Source organism: Aethalodelphis obliquidens, unplaced genomic scaffold (assembly GCF_003676395.1).
Source record: "Aethalodelphis obliquidens isolate GAN/ISIS:26980383/991018 unplaced genomic scaffold, ASM367639v1 scaffold1, whole genome shotgun sequence".
Taxonomy (NCBI): domain Eukaryota; kingdom Metazoa; phylum Chordata; class Mammalia; order Artiodactyla; family Delphinidae; genus Aethalodelphis; species Aethalodelphis obliquidens.
This window is the reverse complement of record NW_020837945.1, coordinates 42,478,212-42,497,746: the sequence shown is the minus strand read 5'-3', so window position 1 is coordinate 42,497,746 and position 19,535 is coordinate 42,478,212. Positions and strand designations below refer to the sequence as shown.

Genomic DNA, 19,535 nt, shown 5'->3' with positions numbered 1-19,535 from the left:
GTCTTTGACAGACACCTTTTTTACATTTTGTTATCTCCCTCCTTCTCGGAAGGGGGCCGGACATCCTGGAAATTTACCCATTGTCTAAGAAGCCCCTACTGTCTGGAGAGTTCTTAATCATTAGCTGGAACAATGTCCCTCGAGCCCCACAGATTGCTAGCTATTTGGTTTCTGCAAGATGGAGAGCACGATCTACTGGCTGTTTTGTAACATGCTTTATTTTATTTAAAGAGATATGTAATATCTGCTTTTCCTTTATATTGTTTGGAAATAAGTAAATGACAAGTACATTCCTATAGAAAAAAAAGAATGCATTATATGTAGGGACCCGTGTGTCCATTTAGTCTCCACTTAAATATATATTTTCAAATCCTGGTAAAAGGAGAGAGGGCGCTGGGAAGCCCAGTGTATCCAGGAGAAAATAATGGTTTGGGATTAAGGTAGATCTAGTTTTAAAATTATTTTCTGGGCTTACCTGGTGGCACAGTGGTTGAGAGTCCACCTCCCGATACAGGGGACACGGGTTCGTGCCCCAGTCCGGGAAGATCCCACATGCCGCAGAGCGGCTGGGCCCGTGAGCCATGGCCACTGAGCCTGCGCGTCCGGAACCTGTGCTCCGCAAACGGGAGAGGCCACAACAGTGAGAGGCCCACATACTGCAAAAAAAAAAAAAATTATTTTCTGTCTTTTACTAATTCATGTAACCCTAATTCAAACACATATACATCTCTTACAGCTTACTGGCTCTGAACTCAAGTACCCTATCTGTAAAATGACAATGAAAGTACCTACTTTGCAGGGTGGCTAAGGTGATGAAATGAGAGAAATAAAGCTCAGGTGCAATTTCTAACAAATAATAGATAGCAGATTTTTGAAGTTGGTGTCACCTGTCCCATAAATATTTATGGTATATATCCTCCTACCTCTGTCTCCAAACTGCTAGGGATCTTGTTCACTATTCTTATTGTCCTGCCTTGATAACTTCAATTTTCTTTCCAGTTGCTCAAGGCTGTATGACCTCAACTGGTTTTCCTAACTAAACCGGCCCTTCCTCATCAGTGCTAGACTGTCTCTGCCCAGACTGTCCTGTCCAGACACTATAATACCTCTGTAACTACATTTAATATAGTTAACTCTTCTAAAATTCTTTCCTCCCTTGGCTTTTCACAATTATATACTCTTATGGTTATCTTCTGATCTCACTGGTTATTCCTCTTTCATCTTCCTATATGTATTCTCTAAGATTTGACCTTATCCCTCTGCTTTCCCTTTTAAAAAACATGTTCTCTTGGAGGGTCTAATAACTATTTCTGTGTCTGAAGAGCCCTACTACACTTACTATCCTTGAGCATTTCTGGAACTATACTCAACCCCTGTTCTACTTCATGTCTTCCTTAATTCTGTTAGTGATACATTACCAAACATTTCTGGTACCAACATATAGTTGGTCAGTTAGTTAACTAGCTGACTATTAGTTTTTCAATATATTAAGTGGTTTGGTAGACATATGTGCTGCTTACTATTTCCAGTTCTCTTTTTCACATGTGATAGTTATTCCCACATTCACACGTGATAGCACATGTGATAGTCATTCCCACCTTCTTGAAGTCATGGGACCTGCTTTGTTCAGTGAAATGTGAGTGTAGTGGTTATATCACTTCTTGGTGAAAGCATTTAAGAGCTGGTCCACAATTCTCCATGTTCTATCATCCCTTGCAATGGTAACTGTGGAAGCCTACTTTAACTCTGAAGTACTACAATATAAAAACAGCATGGGGCTTCCCTGGTGGCACAGTGGTTGAGAGTCCACCTGCCGATGCAGGGGACACGGGTTCGTGCCCCGGTCCGGGAGGATCCCACATGCCGTGGAGCGGCTGGGCCCTTGAGCCATGGCTGCTGGGCCTGCGCGTCTGGAGCCCCGCGTACCGCAAAAAAAAACAAAAAAACAAAAAAACAGCATGGAATGCTGAGCCAACACATGGAAGACAGCTGCCTAGAGAGTCCTGTAGTAGACTTCCTATGAGCAAGAAATAAACACTTGTTTTAAGCTGCTATAATTTGGTGGCTGTTTGACTACAGTACAACCTAGTTTGTTCTGAATGAAAAAAACAATCTTGCTGTCATCATCCTAATTAAGACTCTTGTTTCATCTCCCAGAGATTGTTGAATTTGCATCTTAAGTGTCACGTGGTTACTTTTTTTCTCCAGTTTTATTGAGGTAAAATTGACAAATAAAATTGTAATATATTTGAAGTTGTACAATCTTATGCTTTGATATATGTGAAAATGTATGTATACGTATATGTATACATTGTGAAATGATTTCTACAATCAAATTAATTAACACATCCACCACCTCACATAGTTACCTTTCCTTCTTTCTTCTTTTTTTTTGGTGAGAATTTGCTACTCTCTTAGCAAATTATACTGTATTCAATACAGTATAATTAACTATAGTCACCATGCTATAGGTTAGATCCTCAAAACTTATTCATCTTATAACCGAAAGTTTGTACCCTTTTATCAGCCTCTCCTCATTTCCCCACCCCTCAGCTCCTGAAACCACCATTCTACTCTCCATTTCTACGAATTTTACTTTTTAAAAACTCTACATGTAAGTGATTACATGCAGAATTTGTCTTTCTCTGTCTGGTTTATTTCACTTAGCATAATGCCCTACTGCCATACATAAATGTGCAACATAGATAGATAGATTTCACATGTTCCTTATCCATTCACCTGTTGATGGACACTTCGGTTGTTTTTTCCATTGTTGGCTCTTGTAAATAATGCTGTAATAAATTTGGGAGTACAGATGTCTCTTCAAGAGAGTGATTTCATTTCCTTTGGATATATAACCAGAAGTGAAATTGTCAGATCTGCTAACTGGGAAATAACGTCACAACATAACAGCTGTGAGTTGAGTTTTATTCAGGACTTACTGAAGACTGTAGCCCAGGAGACAGCCTCTCAGATAGCTCTGAGGAACTGCTCTGAAGAGGTTCATATATATATGAATTTTTTGGCTGGAAAATACATGTAGTCAAGCATACATCTTGGTAAAAGATTACTGCTAATCACATAAACATATATCTCCAGTTAAGGATTTTAGTGCTTGTCTATGTATAGGAAGATGCAAGAATCTCGGGTCGTTGAAATTCTTCCTTAGATACACTTCTTAACTATCTAGGGGCCCATAGATCCAAAACACAGACCACTTTATCCTGAATTCCTTTCAGCATGTATTTGTAAGTCAGTGAGTGTAGTGGCTAATGACTTGATCCTTGTAGAACTGGAATCGTGGGCAACACTCCATGTTTACAGATCATATGGTAGTTTTATTTTTAATTTCTTGAGAAACTTCTGTACTGTTTTCTATAATGGTTGTACTGATGTGTACATTCCCACCAACAGTGAACAAGGGTTTCCTTTTCTCCACATCCTCGCCAACACTTGTTATCTCTTGTATAAATGTTACTTGGTTTCTAATCTGATCCATTTTGTAAGCATTTAACAAATAACATTCTTAAAGTACAACCATAAAAATCACTCTATCTAAAGCAAACAAACAAATAAAACAAGACAGGTCCTCAATGCCTGTGATTTAACTACTTTAGTATTTGTTTGTTTTTACAAAGCAAATATTAAAAGATTATTGTAGAAAAGTAAAATACATAAATCAGCAAAAAGAACATGATCCATAACCCCATGACTGAAAATGATCACTGTTGATATTTGGGCATAAATATTCCCATATCTATATAATCTATATATTATATATATATTATATATATATATTTTGGCTGTGTTGGGTCTTGGTTGCTGCACATGGGCTTTCTCTAGTTGCACCCAGCAGGGGCTACTCTTAGCTGCGGTGCACGGGCTTCTCGTTGCGGTGGCTTCTCTTGTTGCGGAGCACAGGCTCTAAGCACATGGGCTTCAGTAGTTGTGGCATGAGGGCTCAGTAGTTGTGGTGCATGGGCTCAGTAGTTGCAGCTCACGGGCTCTAGAGCACAGGCTCAGTAGTTGTGGCACATGGGCTTAGTTGCTCCGCGGCATGTGGGATCTTCCTGGACCAGGGCTCGAAGCGGTGCCCCCTGCATTGGCAGGCGGTTTCTTAACCACTGTGCCACCAGGGAAATCCCCTCCCAGACTTATATTGTTAAACTGAATTTTGTTGAATGTTTATGTACCAGTCACTGTTCTAGGCACCAGGAATATAGCTGTGAACAAAACATTAAAACATTCCTGCCCTCATGGATTTTACATTCTAGTGGTTGTTGACTGAAAAAAAATGCACAACGTGCGAGTTGCAAGTTAGGTTTTATTGGGAGCAAAATGAGTACTATAGCCTGGGAAAGAGCATCTCAGATAACTCTGAGGCACTGCTCCAAAGAGGCAGGGGGAAGGTCAGTATTATATATGACTTTAGTGAAGGGGGGTACATGCAGTCAAGCACACATTTTGGCAGAGGCTTGCTGCTAGTGACGAGGACCAGATGTCACTGTTAATGATTTTTACCGCTTTTCTAGATATGAGAAGATGCAAGAATTTAGGCTCATAAAATCTTCTGAACTTATCTAACTATCTGAAGGCCTGTTCTGTCAGTTTTTCCCAGAGCACAGAGTGCCTCACTCCTGATTACCCGTAACTCCTTTCAGGGTGTGTTGAAGGTCAGCGGCTGCAGTGACTAGTGACTTAATCTTTGTAGAGGCAGATGGCAAGTGCCAATTTTTAGTTGGCATGGTGGAGAGAGATGAGGATGCAGGTAATAGACATAATAAGTAAATGGGACAATATACCAGTAGAAGATTATATGGAGAAATGTAAAACTGGGTGAGGGAATGGGATTAGAATTAGGACTAGGAAAAGGGATTAGATTAGCAGTTAAATTTTGAATAAAATTTAACTGCATATTTAAAAGTATACCGAAAACAAATTTTGGCCAAGTGAAATTGACCAAATGTTAATCAATATCGAGCTAAAGGCAAAATCATCTTCACAGAGTGAACTTATGAAATAAATTAAAAACTTGAAAATTTTATCCAAAGATGTATTATTAAATTTCATTTTAAACATTTCAGGGTATTGTTTTTCAAAGTTCAACATTACAGTGTAGGTAGGACACATTGACAACTATTGTTAGCACTGTGATGTACATTTGTAGTCTTAAAATGACTTAAAACTTCACATTCAGTTGGAGTCTTTGAAAGATCAAAGATTTTTCTTTTAGGTACCTTGCATTTCTCCAACATTTATTTCTTCATACTCTTTATATTTTTTTAATGTCTGTATGGGAGATGATTTGTTATGAATGCTGTTGATTCATGATTTTGGAAGTTTTCCCTTGTGAAATTTTGAGAACTCAAAATTGATATTCTAATTCTAATTCTTCCTAACAAGTGAGGAAAGACCCATGGCCTAAATGCATTTAAATATTCAATAATTAAATATAGTATTTAAAGGTCGTTTTGTTTTATGTTCTGATTACTAGCCCACCGAACAATTCTACCGAGATTAGAATTATATTTATAATTAAATCATTTGGGGTGGGAATAAAGTGGTGAATAGATTGACATGTAGATTCAGACATAGCAAGAAGGAAGAGAATTTAAAAGAGGGAAGAATATGGATATATTCAACAATTCCTTTGCAAATTTTCTTAGAAAAAGTGACTCTAATATCAACTTCCATCCACCTGGATCATAAAACCACAGAAAGCTAGAGCTGGAATACACCCTTGAAAGATCATCAGCCTATTGACTTTCACTCACACACATAGGAAATCAATTGATATTGTTCACTGGGCAGAAATACTGGAATGATAGTAGTAAGTGTGCCTTAACTATGTGCTACTCTTTAACACACTAATTGCTTCACGTGTGTTATCTCTTTAAATTCTTCTGTTAACACCGTGAAAACCTACTACTATCTCCATTTTACGGATGATACAACTAGTAAGCTGCAGAGCATTGCCATTTGAATCCAGGCGGTTTAGCTCCAAAGGCAGCCTTAAACGTTAAGTAACATATTTCAAATGCGCTTGCCTAAGCACAAAAAAGCAGAGGTAACATGCAAAAACCAAAAACGAGCTGTTTGAAGGTGATAGAATTTGATACATTCTCTTTTTTCCCCAAACATTTTTTTTTGCTATAGTTCTTTTACGCTATAAATTCAAGAACAAAACAAAAATGTAGACAATCAAAACTATCACATTTGATTCCATTATCTCTGTTCTCTGTAGCCTTCCTAGAGTTCTCATTTCGCTTCTAGGTTTTGGTTAACATCTTCATCCCCAATGTCAGTCTCTCAAGATGTTTTCCTTCTAAGCCAGGACACCCCGACCTCTGAGCCCTCAAAGTATACTTGGCCACTCAGCCTTCCACTCCGGCTCGCTGGAGGTTGTGTTTTGCGTGTGTGTGTGTGTGTTTTACTGCGTTTGCTTCCCCTTTTCCTTGGCAAACTTCACGTTCCGGACACCGAAACGAAACGCTGGAGTTTGGGAAAGGGCGAGGAGGATGTCTCGACAGTGTTTACTAGGCCTTCAGCGCTCTCCCTGAGCCCTGCCCCCAGCTCCGAAAAGAAAAGCTTCCAGGAAATGTCCTTGTTATCACTTCCCCGTCGGGCTGGGGGCTGGGAGCGGGCCGTCCCCTCCGCCCCCGGCTCTGCTGCTCCGCGGGCGCGCTCGCTCGCAGGCAGGCGCCGCCGCGCCGCAGTTCTCAGACAGCTGCGCTCCAGTCGCAGACCCGCGGCACGCCGAGCGCGAGGGTCCCCGCCGCGACGCGCCACAGTCCCCGCCCGCGCCTCCGCGCGCTTCGCCATGAGGGTCCTGGGTGAGCGCTCTGGGGCGCTGCTGGCGTGCCTCGCCCTAGTGCTTCCCGTCTTGGAGGCGAACTGTGAGTAATTAATAGCGTCTTGTCTTCTTCTCTCAGCATTGCCAACTGAACTCCGAGCCCTGCTGGGAGGATTTTCTTTTCTAGGGCTGCAGCCTCCTAGAAAGTTTCCAGCAAGTGCTTCCATCAGCCGTGGATCTAGCGGGCAGTGTAATGGTGGAGGCAGGGTCAATAGTCACTCTGCTCTGGGAATCAAGTGTTGCCCTACAGGACAGATTCTAGAACAAGAGTGATACTAAATATCAATGAAGTAATTAGAACACGTACCCATTTGCCCCAAACAGTTGAAGTTCCCAGTCATAGGACAAGGATGAGCACATTACAGTATAAAAGTAGAGAGGAAAGTCAGCCCACTCTGTCTTCTCTTTGTACTAGCGCCTGTCCCCAACCAGCACCCGCTGCTGCAACCTACCTCCGCTCTGCTGTGCCTGGACTTTGAGCTTGGTTTCCTTATCTCAACATTGACACACGAATTATTTGGGGATGAGTGCGGGTTTGCGTAGCAGTACGGAGATGTCATTTTTTTAACCTTGAAATCAAAAGGACTGTTAAATATTGTAGTTCTCAGATAATTTCGTACTGAGGATTTTTGACGGAGTGCCACTGATCTGAGATCGTCGCATGAGTTCTTTGTACTTTATCTTTGTGTTTCCTGTTCTTTATGTTCCCATGCCTGGATTCAAAGCAGGATATTGAGTTCTCTCTCTCTCTCTCTCTCTCTCTCTCTCTCTATATATATATGGATATCAAGGCATTTAGTACATCTTAGTTGTCAGTTAATTAGTTTGTTCTTTAAAGGTTAAGCATGCTCACTGGTCAAAAATGCTTACTTGTGCTATGTTTTATTCTCAGGAAATGGCATGGGAGAGATAAACTCAGAATTACACCATAGCTTTTAGATTGGTTAAAGCTCCAATGTAAACTTTTCAAAGATGACAATGTCAGGAGACTTAAGTAGGAATTTACTAACATTCTACTAGGTTTATTAGTTTTTATTAGTTACAGATCAGGATGAATGAGGTGTTTTAAAATTCTAATTTAAAGGCTAAAACAACATTTGTTGATTTTATATTAAAGACACACAATAGCAGAATTTCAACATACAAACCTCTATCATTAAGCCTATATATAGACCACATACACTAACTCATTAGGTATATAGTTCAGTAGGACAAACAAGTATTTGTCTGATAACCAGTGTTTTTATTTTTTAAAATATTTAATTGTTTATTACACACCTGCACTTCTGACCTAGTATACTATGAACATTATATTACGTATATTTAAATGAGTTTTTAAAGGATAAAGTCAAAATAAATCTGAACAGTAGCACTGGTGTTTTCTTTCTGTACCTTAATGAATAATCTTGCACATTCTCCTGGAATGCAATCATTCCATTTTGGAAGTCACTAAAATATTCTATCAGAATGAAATGAAAGTTCATGAAAGTGAACACCAACAAAAAAACACTGAAGAGAGAAAAGAACATTTGGAAATGGAGAGAAAAAATAATCACAGAGGGGATAATTAAAACATGAAAAACTACTGGGTCTAAATAACTGGTAAATTGTAATCAATATGAAAAGACTAACATAGGAAATAATGTGAACATCACAGGGCAAGATGTTGGGAATAACACTTAAACATATGGAGTATGCTCTCATCACAGAAAGGTTTTTATTGACCCCTACACAGAAAGGTTTTTATTGACCCCTACACATATTTCCTATTGGGAAATATGATTTTAGAGTGTACAAGTGAAGCCAACAAAATACAGAGAATGCATCCTCCAGAGCCAACCATGACCTTCCCATCCATGGGAGCCTAGAGTACATTTCCACTGATAATCATTTATGGACTGGACGGCCATGCATTGTCCTCTCAGGGGTCTGCTTGTTGAACTCTGTACCAGAGAACAAGGTTCTTAATTGTGCTTACAGAGAAATATATGGGTAAATACATAAAACATGATAAGCAGTGTTTTAAGAGAGAAGAAAAAGGCACAAATGGCTTGCTACACGTACTGCTTGTCACCACAGGAATTTGCTAAACCCTTTCTTTTTGTAGAGATTGTTACATGTTCATGGAATCTAGGCAGAGTTAAAAAGTGATGTGTGTGTCTATGTGTATTATACAGAGATAATCAAACCATACATATGGAGAAATCTTGTTGTATATAGACACTGATAGTATATATAAATTAGTTCTTTAATTCTAGTTTAATTGGATTAAAAATCATTTCTGGTTTACTGATGAGAAAACCGAGATACAGATGGAATGTGTTTACTCCCTAAGATGGTAAATTTGAGATAGAATTAGAATTCCAAATATTTGATTTATTGTTTAGTCCACAGAAATACAGTCACTATTTAAAGAAAAAGTTTAAAAATCACAGCTCTAGGTTTGAGAGAGTTGAGAAATCATCCAGTTCAACTTTTTTGAAATTGTTCAGAGATGTGAACTGACTTTTCACACATGCTTGTATCTATATCTGTATCTATATGTATATGTGTATCTGTCTATCTATAGATTTAAAACTTATACTGTCTATATATTGTATACCACACTATAGGCTGTGTGAAGAAAAATAGAAGAAAGGGGATGTCCCCTTTGGCTGTGCTAATTTGGCCCTTTCCAGACTTCCACTTCTGCTTAGGTGCAGTCTACCCTTGACATTACTGACTCACATTTTCCTTCTCTTTTTTGCTTTCCTCTTTCTGGAGAGATTTTATCAAGCTTAGGTTAGAGTTGGGGTTGTTGCTGGAAGAGTTAGAGACGATATCTGATGTACAGCATCATCATCATCAACAACAACAACACCCTATGCCGTATTCTCTTGCCATTAATCCTATCTAGGATATACAGTCATGCTTTTCATAATAGACCTTTTCTGTCCACCAAGTTCAATATCCTCTTTAATAGCTAAATGATCTATATGCATATTTAAACTTTCAAAATACTGTGAGAAAAAATATGAGAAGCCTGATAATACATATATTAATTAATCTTTAGCTACAAGCAACAGTAAAGACTCTTGCTAACTAAAGCAGAAAGAAAGAAAGAAAAAGAAAGGAAGGGAGAAAGAAAGGAAGGAAGGAAGAAAGGAAGGAAGAAAAAAAGAGGAAGTAAGAAAGAAAAATAGAGGAAAAAAAAAGCTGAGTGGATTTATTGGAAGACCTACTTAATGGCATGTTGAATAACCAGGCCGAGGGAAGCCAGGGACTTGGGCATTTAGGTGATCTATATAGTGGGAACTCATGTGCTCACTATGTGAGGAGCTGCCATCAGATGACTCAGTTCTAACTGCCTTCTAGTTCTGTGCATACCTGTTCATGATTGAATTTCTTAGAAAAGAGAGGCTGATTATTTTGGCTTAGCTTGTTTCTGGAGTCCTGTGGTTGACAGCTCAGTAGAATCAGGTGGAGTGCCAGAAGAACAGCTCCCACAAACGAATGGATCCTGGGAAGGAAGCAGAAACAAGAGAAGTCTACACATTCCAATTACTGGCTGTACAACATACACACATGCCCTTCTTTCCATGAACACCATTTGAAAAACATTTCAAATATAATGCAGATATTTCTAATATAATGCAAATAACTAATGTACAGCAGAAAGGACTTCCTCTTCAAGAGATTCCAGTCACCACACTCAGAGAGGAAGGCTCAAGGCTACCATTTCCTAGTTTAGTATCACCAGGTGATGTCCTTGCCTCCTCTAGTTCTGTCACAATTCTGTGTCAATGTGCTGTGCTCTATGGATGAAATGATACATTGTAGTATACCAACACATCCTATATTCCAGAAAATAATTTTAAAAAGACAAGCAAGGGAATACAGGTACTGGCTTTAGGGCTTGCCTGTCTCTCTTGGTTTGAAGCTAGAGCTGGTATTTATGACTTCTTCCTTCACTACCGAATTCATATGTCTCCTGCTTTTAGGCAGTTCCTCACGTTTGATCTTTTGTCTACTCAGTGAGATGTACCACACCCTTATTCAGGAAGAACCTGAGCCCTGTTGTTCCCACCTATGGATGATTGTATCCATCTCTTCTTTACAATTTCTATTGTGTATAGTAGTCATCCTGGAGAGGCAACACTTCTAACCCTGATTTGTATGTGGCAACTACACTATTTTGCCTTGATTATTGTCATTCCAGCATAGTTCTCTTCTTTTCCAACAGGAGTAAAGAACTTGAAATGGCTACATAGCAGTCTCAGCTTCTAATTCAGTGGAAAATACGTTAGGTGCATATTGTGAGAAGAACCACAACTGACAATCATTAAGTGGGCCATTCTGCCCCCTTTTATAATTAAGAACCTCCCTGATATGGGGCTATCCACTTGGAACACAAATATTCTCAGCTCTGGGGCAATTCTTGCCCAAGCTTCCTTGTTTCTAGGCCTAAGATCTAACTCTTTACAGGTCTCTGAATAACTGGACAGACCAGCTGTAACTATTGAGAAAGTAGCAAAGATTCTGATCTCCGATAATTTCTCATTCTAAGCAAAGTGGACAATGAGAGATAACTGCTTATCCGTCCGCCCCTTGTGAAGGTTTTATTTCTCCTGTGCTCTTCAGGATCACCCTTGAGAGAGGCTGTAGTTCATCTCTGGCTATAGCTTTGTAGCAGGTCTACCTCTGGCTCATGTTGGTACATCACACTGAGGTATCTTTTCCTTTCCATTCTTGGCTGTAGGCCTTTCCTCATGAGTCCATAAAGGGAGGTGGAGGGAGGGAAAGAAGTCAGGAGAATGAGAAACTGGCCCAGGCCACTTAGTGGTGCTTTAGGCTCATCCCATTCATACCATTTGAACATTTCACAATTGAACTGTGTCTCAAGAGTACCCTGATGTCCTATGGACCACTTAAGCCCAATGAGATCTGATGAGTCACTGGCTCGGCTACATGACAGACTGTTTGAAATGAACTTTGAACTAGCATTCTCTTATTCTGGTTTCCACCTACACTTGGCAGCTTTTGGACTCATAGTAAAAAGCTCAGAGTAGAACATCTAAAAGTGGAATATGCCTCAAAAATAAGAGGTCCATCAAAATCTATTCTTCCATCTTAGTAATGGACAGCCAGGTATATAACAACTTGTTTCTCACTTGAGCAGGAATATTCCGACATGACCAGATTTTTTTTTTTTTTTTTTTTTTTGCGGTACACGGGCCTCTCACTGTTGTGGCCTCTCCCGTTGCGGAGCACAGGCTCCCGGACGCGCAGGCTCAGCGGCCATGGCTCACGGGCCCAGCCGCTCCGCGGCATGTGGGATCTTCCCGGACCGGGGCACGAACCCGTGTCCCCTGCATCGGCAGGTGGACTCTCAACCACTGCGCCACCGGAGAAGCCCAGTCCTTCTTTTTGAAAGACTCTTTCTCTTTATTGTCCTCCCCAACCATACCAGGTGATCTGTCCTTAGCCTTCTTAGACTTTAGGATATTTTATAAGATTTTGTTCCTTTTTTTTTTTTGGATCATGGATTGATGTGTGATAAAGGTTTCTAAGGTCTTTACTTCCCCATTTATATTATAGGGTAATTTAGAAAATTGATATTTTCTTGGTGCTATTCTCTAATATTTAAATATATTTAGGGTTTTTTTTCATTCTTTTGCTTTATTGTTTATTTTATTCAAGGAATAAGCTGAAGTACTCTGTCTTATCTATGTGTTTTATGCTTTCACTAGAACTCTCTTATTTTTAGAATTAATAAAGGAGAAAATTAGCACATTATTGAATATAGGCATTAGTTTAAATTTTTCATAATCTTATGTTAATTAGGGTAAGATATGCTATGGTGTGATAACACTTTAATCCAGAAATCTTCAAATTAATCTCCAAATCACTGAATCTCAGTGACTTAGTAAAATAAGAGTTTATTTTTTAGTCATGTAAAGTTCAATGTGGTTTGTGTAAATCTCTTACATCTCTAGTTGTACCATCTGGAACACATGGCATCCAATGTCCCCACAAGAAAGGAAAGCAATGGAGGAGGCATATTTGTTCTTTTTTTTTTTTTTAACATCTTTATTGGAGTATAATTGCTTTACAATAATGTGCTAGTTTCTGCTTTATAACAAAGTGAATCAGCTATACATATACATATATCCCCATATCTCCTCCCTCTTGCATCTCTCTCCCACCCTCCCTATCCCACCCCTCTAGGTGGTCACAAAGCCCTGAGCTGATCTCCCTATGCTATGCGGCTGCTTCCCACTAGCTATCTATTTTACATTTGGTAGTGTATATACGTCCATGCCACTCTCTCACTTCGTCCCAGCTTACCCTTCCCCCTCCCAGTGTCCCCAAGTCCACGTCTGCATCTTTATTCCTGTCCTGCCCCTAGGTTCTTCAGAGCCATTATTTTTTTTAGATTCCATATCTATGTGTTAGCATACGGTATTTGTTTTTCTCTTTCTGGCTTACTTCACTCTGTATGACATACTCTAGGTCCATCCACCTCAGCACAAATAACTCAGTTTCGTACTTGTTCTTAACCATCTTAGCGTGGAAGTAACAAAACTCACATCTGCTTCCAAAGCAAGGAAGCACATGGAATATTTGGTCAGCATTGTCTCTGTTACAAACATTTTTCCTCCAAGGTTAAGATTACTGTTTCTTCCTCTAAGAGAAGCACAACTACTTGTTGCCCATTTAAACCTTTGGTGATGTGTATTACACAGTGTAAGGTTGCTTTAACTATCTGAATAAAATTTGTGATAGAGGGAGAGCATAATTAACATGCCTACGAACAGACCAGCCGATGACTTAGTATAATGACATTAAGTTGGCTATTAATGTGGCAGCTTGAAAAACATATTGTAGCAGTTGATATTGAAATTATTCCTATGGTGAGAACTGTTATTATTTTAGAAATTACCTTGAAAATGGCTTTAGATTTAGAAAGTAAAGTCCCCAAAACATGGTCTATAGCTTTACTATTCAAGTGTAGTCCACGGACCAGCAGCAGCATTACCCGGGAGTTTATTAGAAATGAAGTATCTCTGACCCCACTTCAGACCTACTGACTCAGAATACGCATTTTAACAAGACTCTCAGGTAATTCCTACACTTCGAGTTTGAATCATTCTGGTCTGTAAGGCCATAGTAGAGAAGGTAGATAAATGATTCTGCATAAGAAGTGAACATAAATTTGCAGGGGTGGCAGTAGACAGCGGCCAGGGACAGAGAAGGGGAGAGGATGTCAGAGAAGGGAGGAAAGAAGCTGAGCCCCATGGCAGGAGAACGCAGCTGTAGGGAAGGTCTTCGGTAAAAACTTATTAGATGTGAGGGTAACAGAGGACCTTTAGGAACTGGGGTTTCTAAGGCTAACTTTAAAGTGCAAATGTTGCTTTAATTTTTTAATGTTGCAGTTTTGTTTTTTCTAAATGTAATAAATTGTTATTAGGTCCAGTATGGGGAAAACTCCTTCATTTATATTACATTGTTCCAAATATAGAATTTGAAATCTCCAGGCTTGAGGGAAAATAAAATAAGGATAACCTATCCACATAGATTCTGAGTCTTTCTACGAAGGAGTGGTAACAGGAACTGGCTCTTACTGGTTCTAGGACATTAGCATAATTCTTCTTAGTCCTCTGGTCCATTTTTTGGAATGGACTTTAAAAGGACACATTCAAGAACACTGGCTTTTAAATCTCCATAAAGATGGTAAAATTGTAACTTCTTGCAATTATATGATATTTTCCATCTTTCAAAATAGCATATTTGGCATTTTCTCATTGAGTTTCACAGCTATTCCGTGATGTACCTTCCCGACCTTAGGAAAACGTTACATTTTCTCTGCCTCTGTTTAAAGTTATCACCCACTCTTTCTCTTCCTAGTCTCATTTGATCTTCTTGAAGAAATAGTTTGTTCTGGAGGTCTCCTCTCTTCTCACCCTCCCACTGTATTGGGGACTGAGAATGTTAATGGTGATCCTATTGTTAAACCAACTGTATATATTTTAGCTCTCATCCTAAATAATAGTAATTATTATTAATAACTTCTTTGCAACATTTGACACTTGAAACTTATCCTTTTGAAATTGACCTCCTTTTATGTCTATAAGCATTATCTTCAAATTTTCTTTCTCTCTCTGCATATGTATGTGTTACTAATTCTATTTCTGTCATTTTGATGATCTCTCCTTTTCTGTAAATGTTAGAGTTTCCTAGGGTTCCATTTGACCTTCTGTCCTTTTTGGACATCATTCCTCAACTTAAACTACCAGCTATATCCTACTATCTCCTTACATTTTTAAACCATTCAAGTAATCCACGCTTAATATAATGTGCTAAAAAAATGCATCTGTAGTTTCACTAGCAAGAGACCTAGGTAACATTTTGCTTTATATTCTTCTAAGCCCCTTTGTCTGTGTATATACGTTCTTAGAAATTAAAATATATAAGCGAAAGAATGGAATTTTGCTCTGCATATTATTTGTAACTGGATATTTCATCTAAAAATGATAATTGTTTTTATATCAATAAATTAAAATCTATGTCACACTTTAGAGTAGATTTATAATTTTCCTTTATATATGTTCATCATAATATATTTAACTAAAATCATATTTTTGGACATTTAAATTATTTCCAATGTTATGTCCATGTTCATTTCCTCAGTTTAATGTCCTAGCAATTGAACTGTTAGCTGAATATCTAAAGAGTGTGCCTAATTTTTTTTTTTAACTGGTGCGAAATCTTACTCTCAAATGTAATGAAAAATTCTAAAAATATCTACCCAGGGGAAAAACACAATATCAATAACAAAATACAGGAAACATCCAAAGGGAAAAATCATTCTGGCCTGTGGTAGACAGCCTCTAAGGTGGCCCCCAATTACTGTTTTTTTTTTTTTTAATTGTATTGAAGTACAGTTGATTTACAATGTTGTGTTAGTTTCTGATTTACAGCAAAGTGATTCAGCTATATATACATATATATACATTTTCTCTCATATTCTTTTCCATTTTGGTTTATTACAGGATATTGAATACAGTTCCCTGTGCTCTACAGTAGGACCTCGTTTTTTATCCATCCTATATATAACAGTTTAAGAGTGCGCCTATTTTGAAGGTTTTAGACACATATTGTTAGATTTCCCTTGGGAATCTGATTTTAAAAGTAGATTTTAAGTGTCTGATTCCTCTCATCTTTGCCAACATTGGATATTAACTTTTAAAATCTTTGTCAGTGTGATAGGAATGAAAAAGGGCTGACTTTTTGGGGGGTGGGGAGTAGTCCATTCTATTTTTCAGTTCATCCATTAAGTTTTTTTTTTTTTTTTTTTTTTTTTTTCGGTACGCGGGCCTCTCACTGTTGTGGCCTCTCCCGTTGTGGAGCACAGGCTCCAGATGCTCAGGCTCAGCGGCCATGGCTCACGGGCCCAGCAGCTCCGCGGCATCTTCCCGGACCGGGGCACAAACCTGTGTTCCCTGCATCGGCAGGCGGACTCTCAACCACTACGCCACCAGGGAAGCCCCATCCATTAAGTTTTTTATTTTGAAATCATATTTTAGTTCTCTACTTCTTTTTCATAGCATGCTTTTGTTTTATGGATGCCAGGTTCTCTCAATTTATTTAGGATATTAGTTATATATTTTTTAAAGTTATCTTCTGTGTCTTCAATTACCTTTATTTCCTTTGGAGTCTTTATGTTCCTCTTGACCTTCTCTTTCATGTTATTAATTTTATGCAAATATCTACTGATTTTTAGCTGTTATTTCATATTTTTTGAAGACAGTCCTAAGTTGATTAGATTGACTAGGTAGCTGGCTTAGGGTTCTACTGTGGTTGTTGAGGTCTGTTTTTCTAACAAGACATTGCTTTGGGGAAACTTGTTATCAGTCCTAGGTAACTGGGCAGGCTTCTCTTTAGGAGACTTTGTGGGAATTGGTCGAGAGCAATTGTCAAGGTAAGGAGGACATTGACTCTTTGAAAATAACTCTTTCTAGTTGTGCTACTAACCTTCTCCCACATGGTATGTGTTAAATGCACCTTTACTTATTACTTGTTTTCTTTTCCTCGACTCCTTATCCCAATCATTTTCTCTCCTTTCCTAGGTTATCATTTTACTCCATTGTTATTTAGACTGTGTCTTATGGCCTTTTAGAAAGTCAACAGGGAGTTCTGAAAGGCTGGTAGAAATTATATTGCATTATAAACTCCTACTCGATGCTTTACCAATATTCCAAATAATCTCATTTCCAGATCAGCACTTAAAAAATAGTAATATCCTAAGAGTCAAAAGGGAAGCCATTAAGATCTAGTCTTTCTAAGCCTCTACGCGTGCTTCAGACTTGCTTATTGGGGAGATCTGGGAGATGTTGCAGGAAGTGGGGTATTGCAGAATTAGGCCAGCTCTCTTATTGTTGCCTTTTGCTTTTCCAAACGTAAATACAGACACAGGCCAGTGAACTAATTATATTAATTGATGCCACCCTAACAAAATAGGTCAAATAGAACAAAAACAAGACATTTACTGTGCTGTAACCTCTTGCTACGTGACATCGAATCAGATAGTGTTTTGGTGTCCTAATGTGTAGGAGATAAAAAAGACAAAGCAAGCTGACTACATGAATATCTTGCTGCACATCCTAAAAAGAGACCTCCCATTGTAGCCTCAGAAAGTGTAGCCAGTGTGCAGTGTAGTGGTCTAGAGAAGAAAAGACAGGGCTCTAGAAATTTCCTCTTCAGACCTTGCCAAAATCTGAACTCTAAGTTCCTTCAAAAGAAGTACCTTAATTTATCACTTACCAAGAACAAACACATGACATAACAGAAATGGACAACGTAGTTTTTTTTCTGGGTAATAAGCTGCCTGTTCTGTCTTTTGCGTAGACGTATTTGTTGTTTTGGAAGGAATAACTATTGAATAAAATGTACTGCTTTCTCTGTCTATGGCTAAAGCAAAGGTTTAATCTTGGGGAGAATTGGTTAGAGTGTTTGATTTACTCTTTTTGTTCCCCTAGACTAGGGGCTGTAAATTAGTTAAAATTAAATCTTCAAGTAAGGAGAGGTCCGTTTCACTTCTGTTGTGGCTGAACAGTTCAAGCATTGTTTCCCTACCCATTCATTGATCTGTTCCAGAATGGGGGTCAATGGTCACATTTTTTAATGACACTGGCTTTCCTACTTCTAAATAAATGCCAACCCTCATCCTTTCTAATCCAAATGTTATAGAACTCACCTTTATATGTGCAACATATAATTCACAGATTATATCCTCTTTTTGTTTCCCAGATTTAAACCTATGCAGACCTACCTCTTATGATATTTGATTCTCTTAAATTATTTCTCATCAGCCTATTTATTGCTTAGTCCTCTTGAAGGACAGAGGCATGGTTCACCTTTACAGAATACTTTTTCTGAAGTTTTTCTAACCCTTAATATAATAATATGAGAAGAAACAGTTGCTCAGCAGCATAGTCCTCAATACTAAACAAAATGTGAAATGTAGAGAAGTGCATTAGGTAGTATATTAGTTCTCTTTTAAAAAAATAAACTTTACTTTTAAAAATTGAAGTATAACATACATACAGACATAGCATTTATTTCTGAAGGCTAACACAAGCTTTTCTTAAAGTTGGTAATAATTATGTAGGCTGATGAATGCCTAATTAAAAATCTATTTTGATTTTTTCTTAGTCCTTGCAAACTTCACATTTTTTAATATCCCTCCTCAATTATAAATCTTCTGTGGTATAAATCTTTATGATAAAAAGAAAGATTTTATACTTAATTAATATGTGATTATTTAAAATAAAATTGTAAAATAAAAATCCCCTCATTATTAACTAATGGTTTTCCTATATCATGCGATTCTATTTTTATCAGACTTTTTGTAAGCAAAACATGCCATTTCAACAGTTGAGACATAGGAGACACGTCTCAAAGTATTATCTAATTGTTCTATTTGTACATTGAGTGCCATTTTCCCTGACCCTGTCCCACAGTGAAGAAGAAACAAAGATTCAAACACTCTGCCAAACCAAATGCTAGCCTAAAATTCCCTTCTCAGACACATTCTTTTAGGGACAGTTTTTCATTCTTGGGATGCCAAATAACAAGGGCCAAAAGAGAGACAGAAAGCAGAATTTAAAAAGAGAAGAGCTCTTGGAGGGAGGAATGTGAGAACCATCTTTGCAAAGACAAGAGAGCAGAATGGAAGAGATTCAGAGGATGAACTATTCTAAAGCTTAGACCTCCTCCTCTTAGACCCACATCTGACTGATCAGTTTTGGACAACCTGCAGCTCTGTGGTCCTGACCCCTCTCAACAGAGGGTGGCAAGCTTGGACAACTAAGTGGGAAAGGGGCTTTTAACATTTTTCATTAATCCTTGACCAAGGTCAAACTGAATTGAACTGTGAGGGAATTTTCCTGTGAGTAGAGGCAATGCTAACCCCACTATCCTTATGACAGATGCTTAAGTGAAGTACCAACAACAATAAATTACTTTCTGTTATATAGTCAAATTTATGTTGGAAAAAAAATTGGTCCCCACAGAAAATATTGAAGGGAACATGTGAAGGCTGTGAAGACAATTTCAAAAAAGAACTCTAGTTAATGTTTGCATAATGGTTTATGTTATTGACATAATTGTTCAACTTCTATGGTCACTGTTCAGATTGTTA

The 19,535-nt window shown here is 38.3% G+C and overlaps 1 protein-coding gene across 1 annotated transcript in view; it reads left to right on the top strand.

The window, feature by feature from the left end:
* The first annotated feature begins 6,521 nt into the window (after nt 1-6,521).
* Nucleotides 6,522-19,535, top strand: part of PROS1 (protein S) — a 57,377-nt gene continuing 44,363 nt past the window's right edge. Inside the window, exon 1 of the mRNA XM_027102803.1 lies at nt 6,522-6,896. Within this exon, the coding sequence (XP_026958604.1) occupies nt 6,599-6,896 (298 nt within the window). The 5' untranslated portion in view covers nt 6,522-6,598. The remainder of the gene's footprint in view (nt 6,897-19,535) is intronic.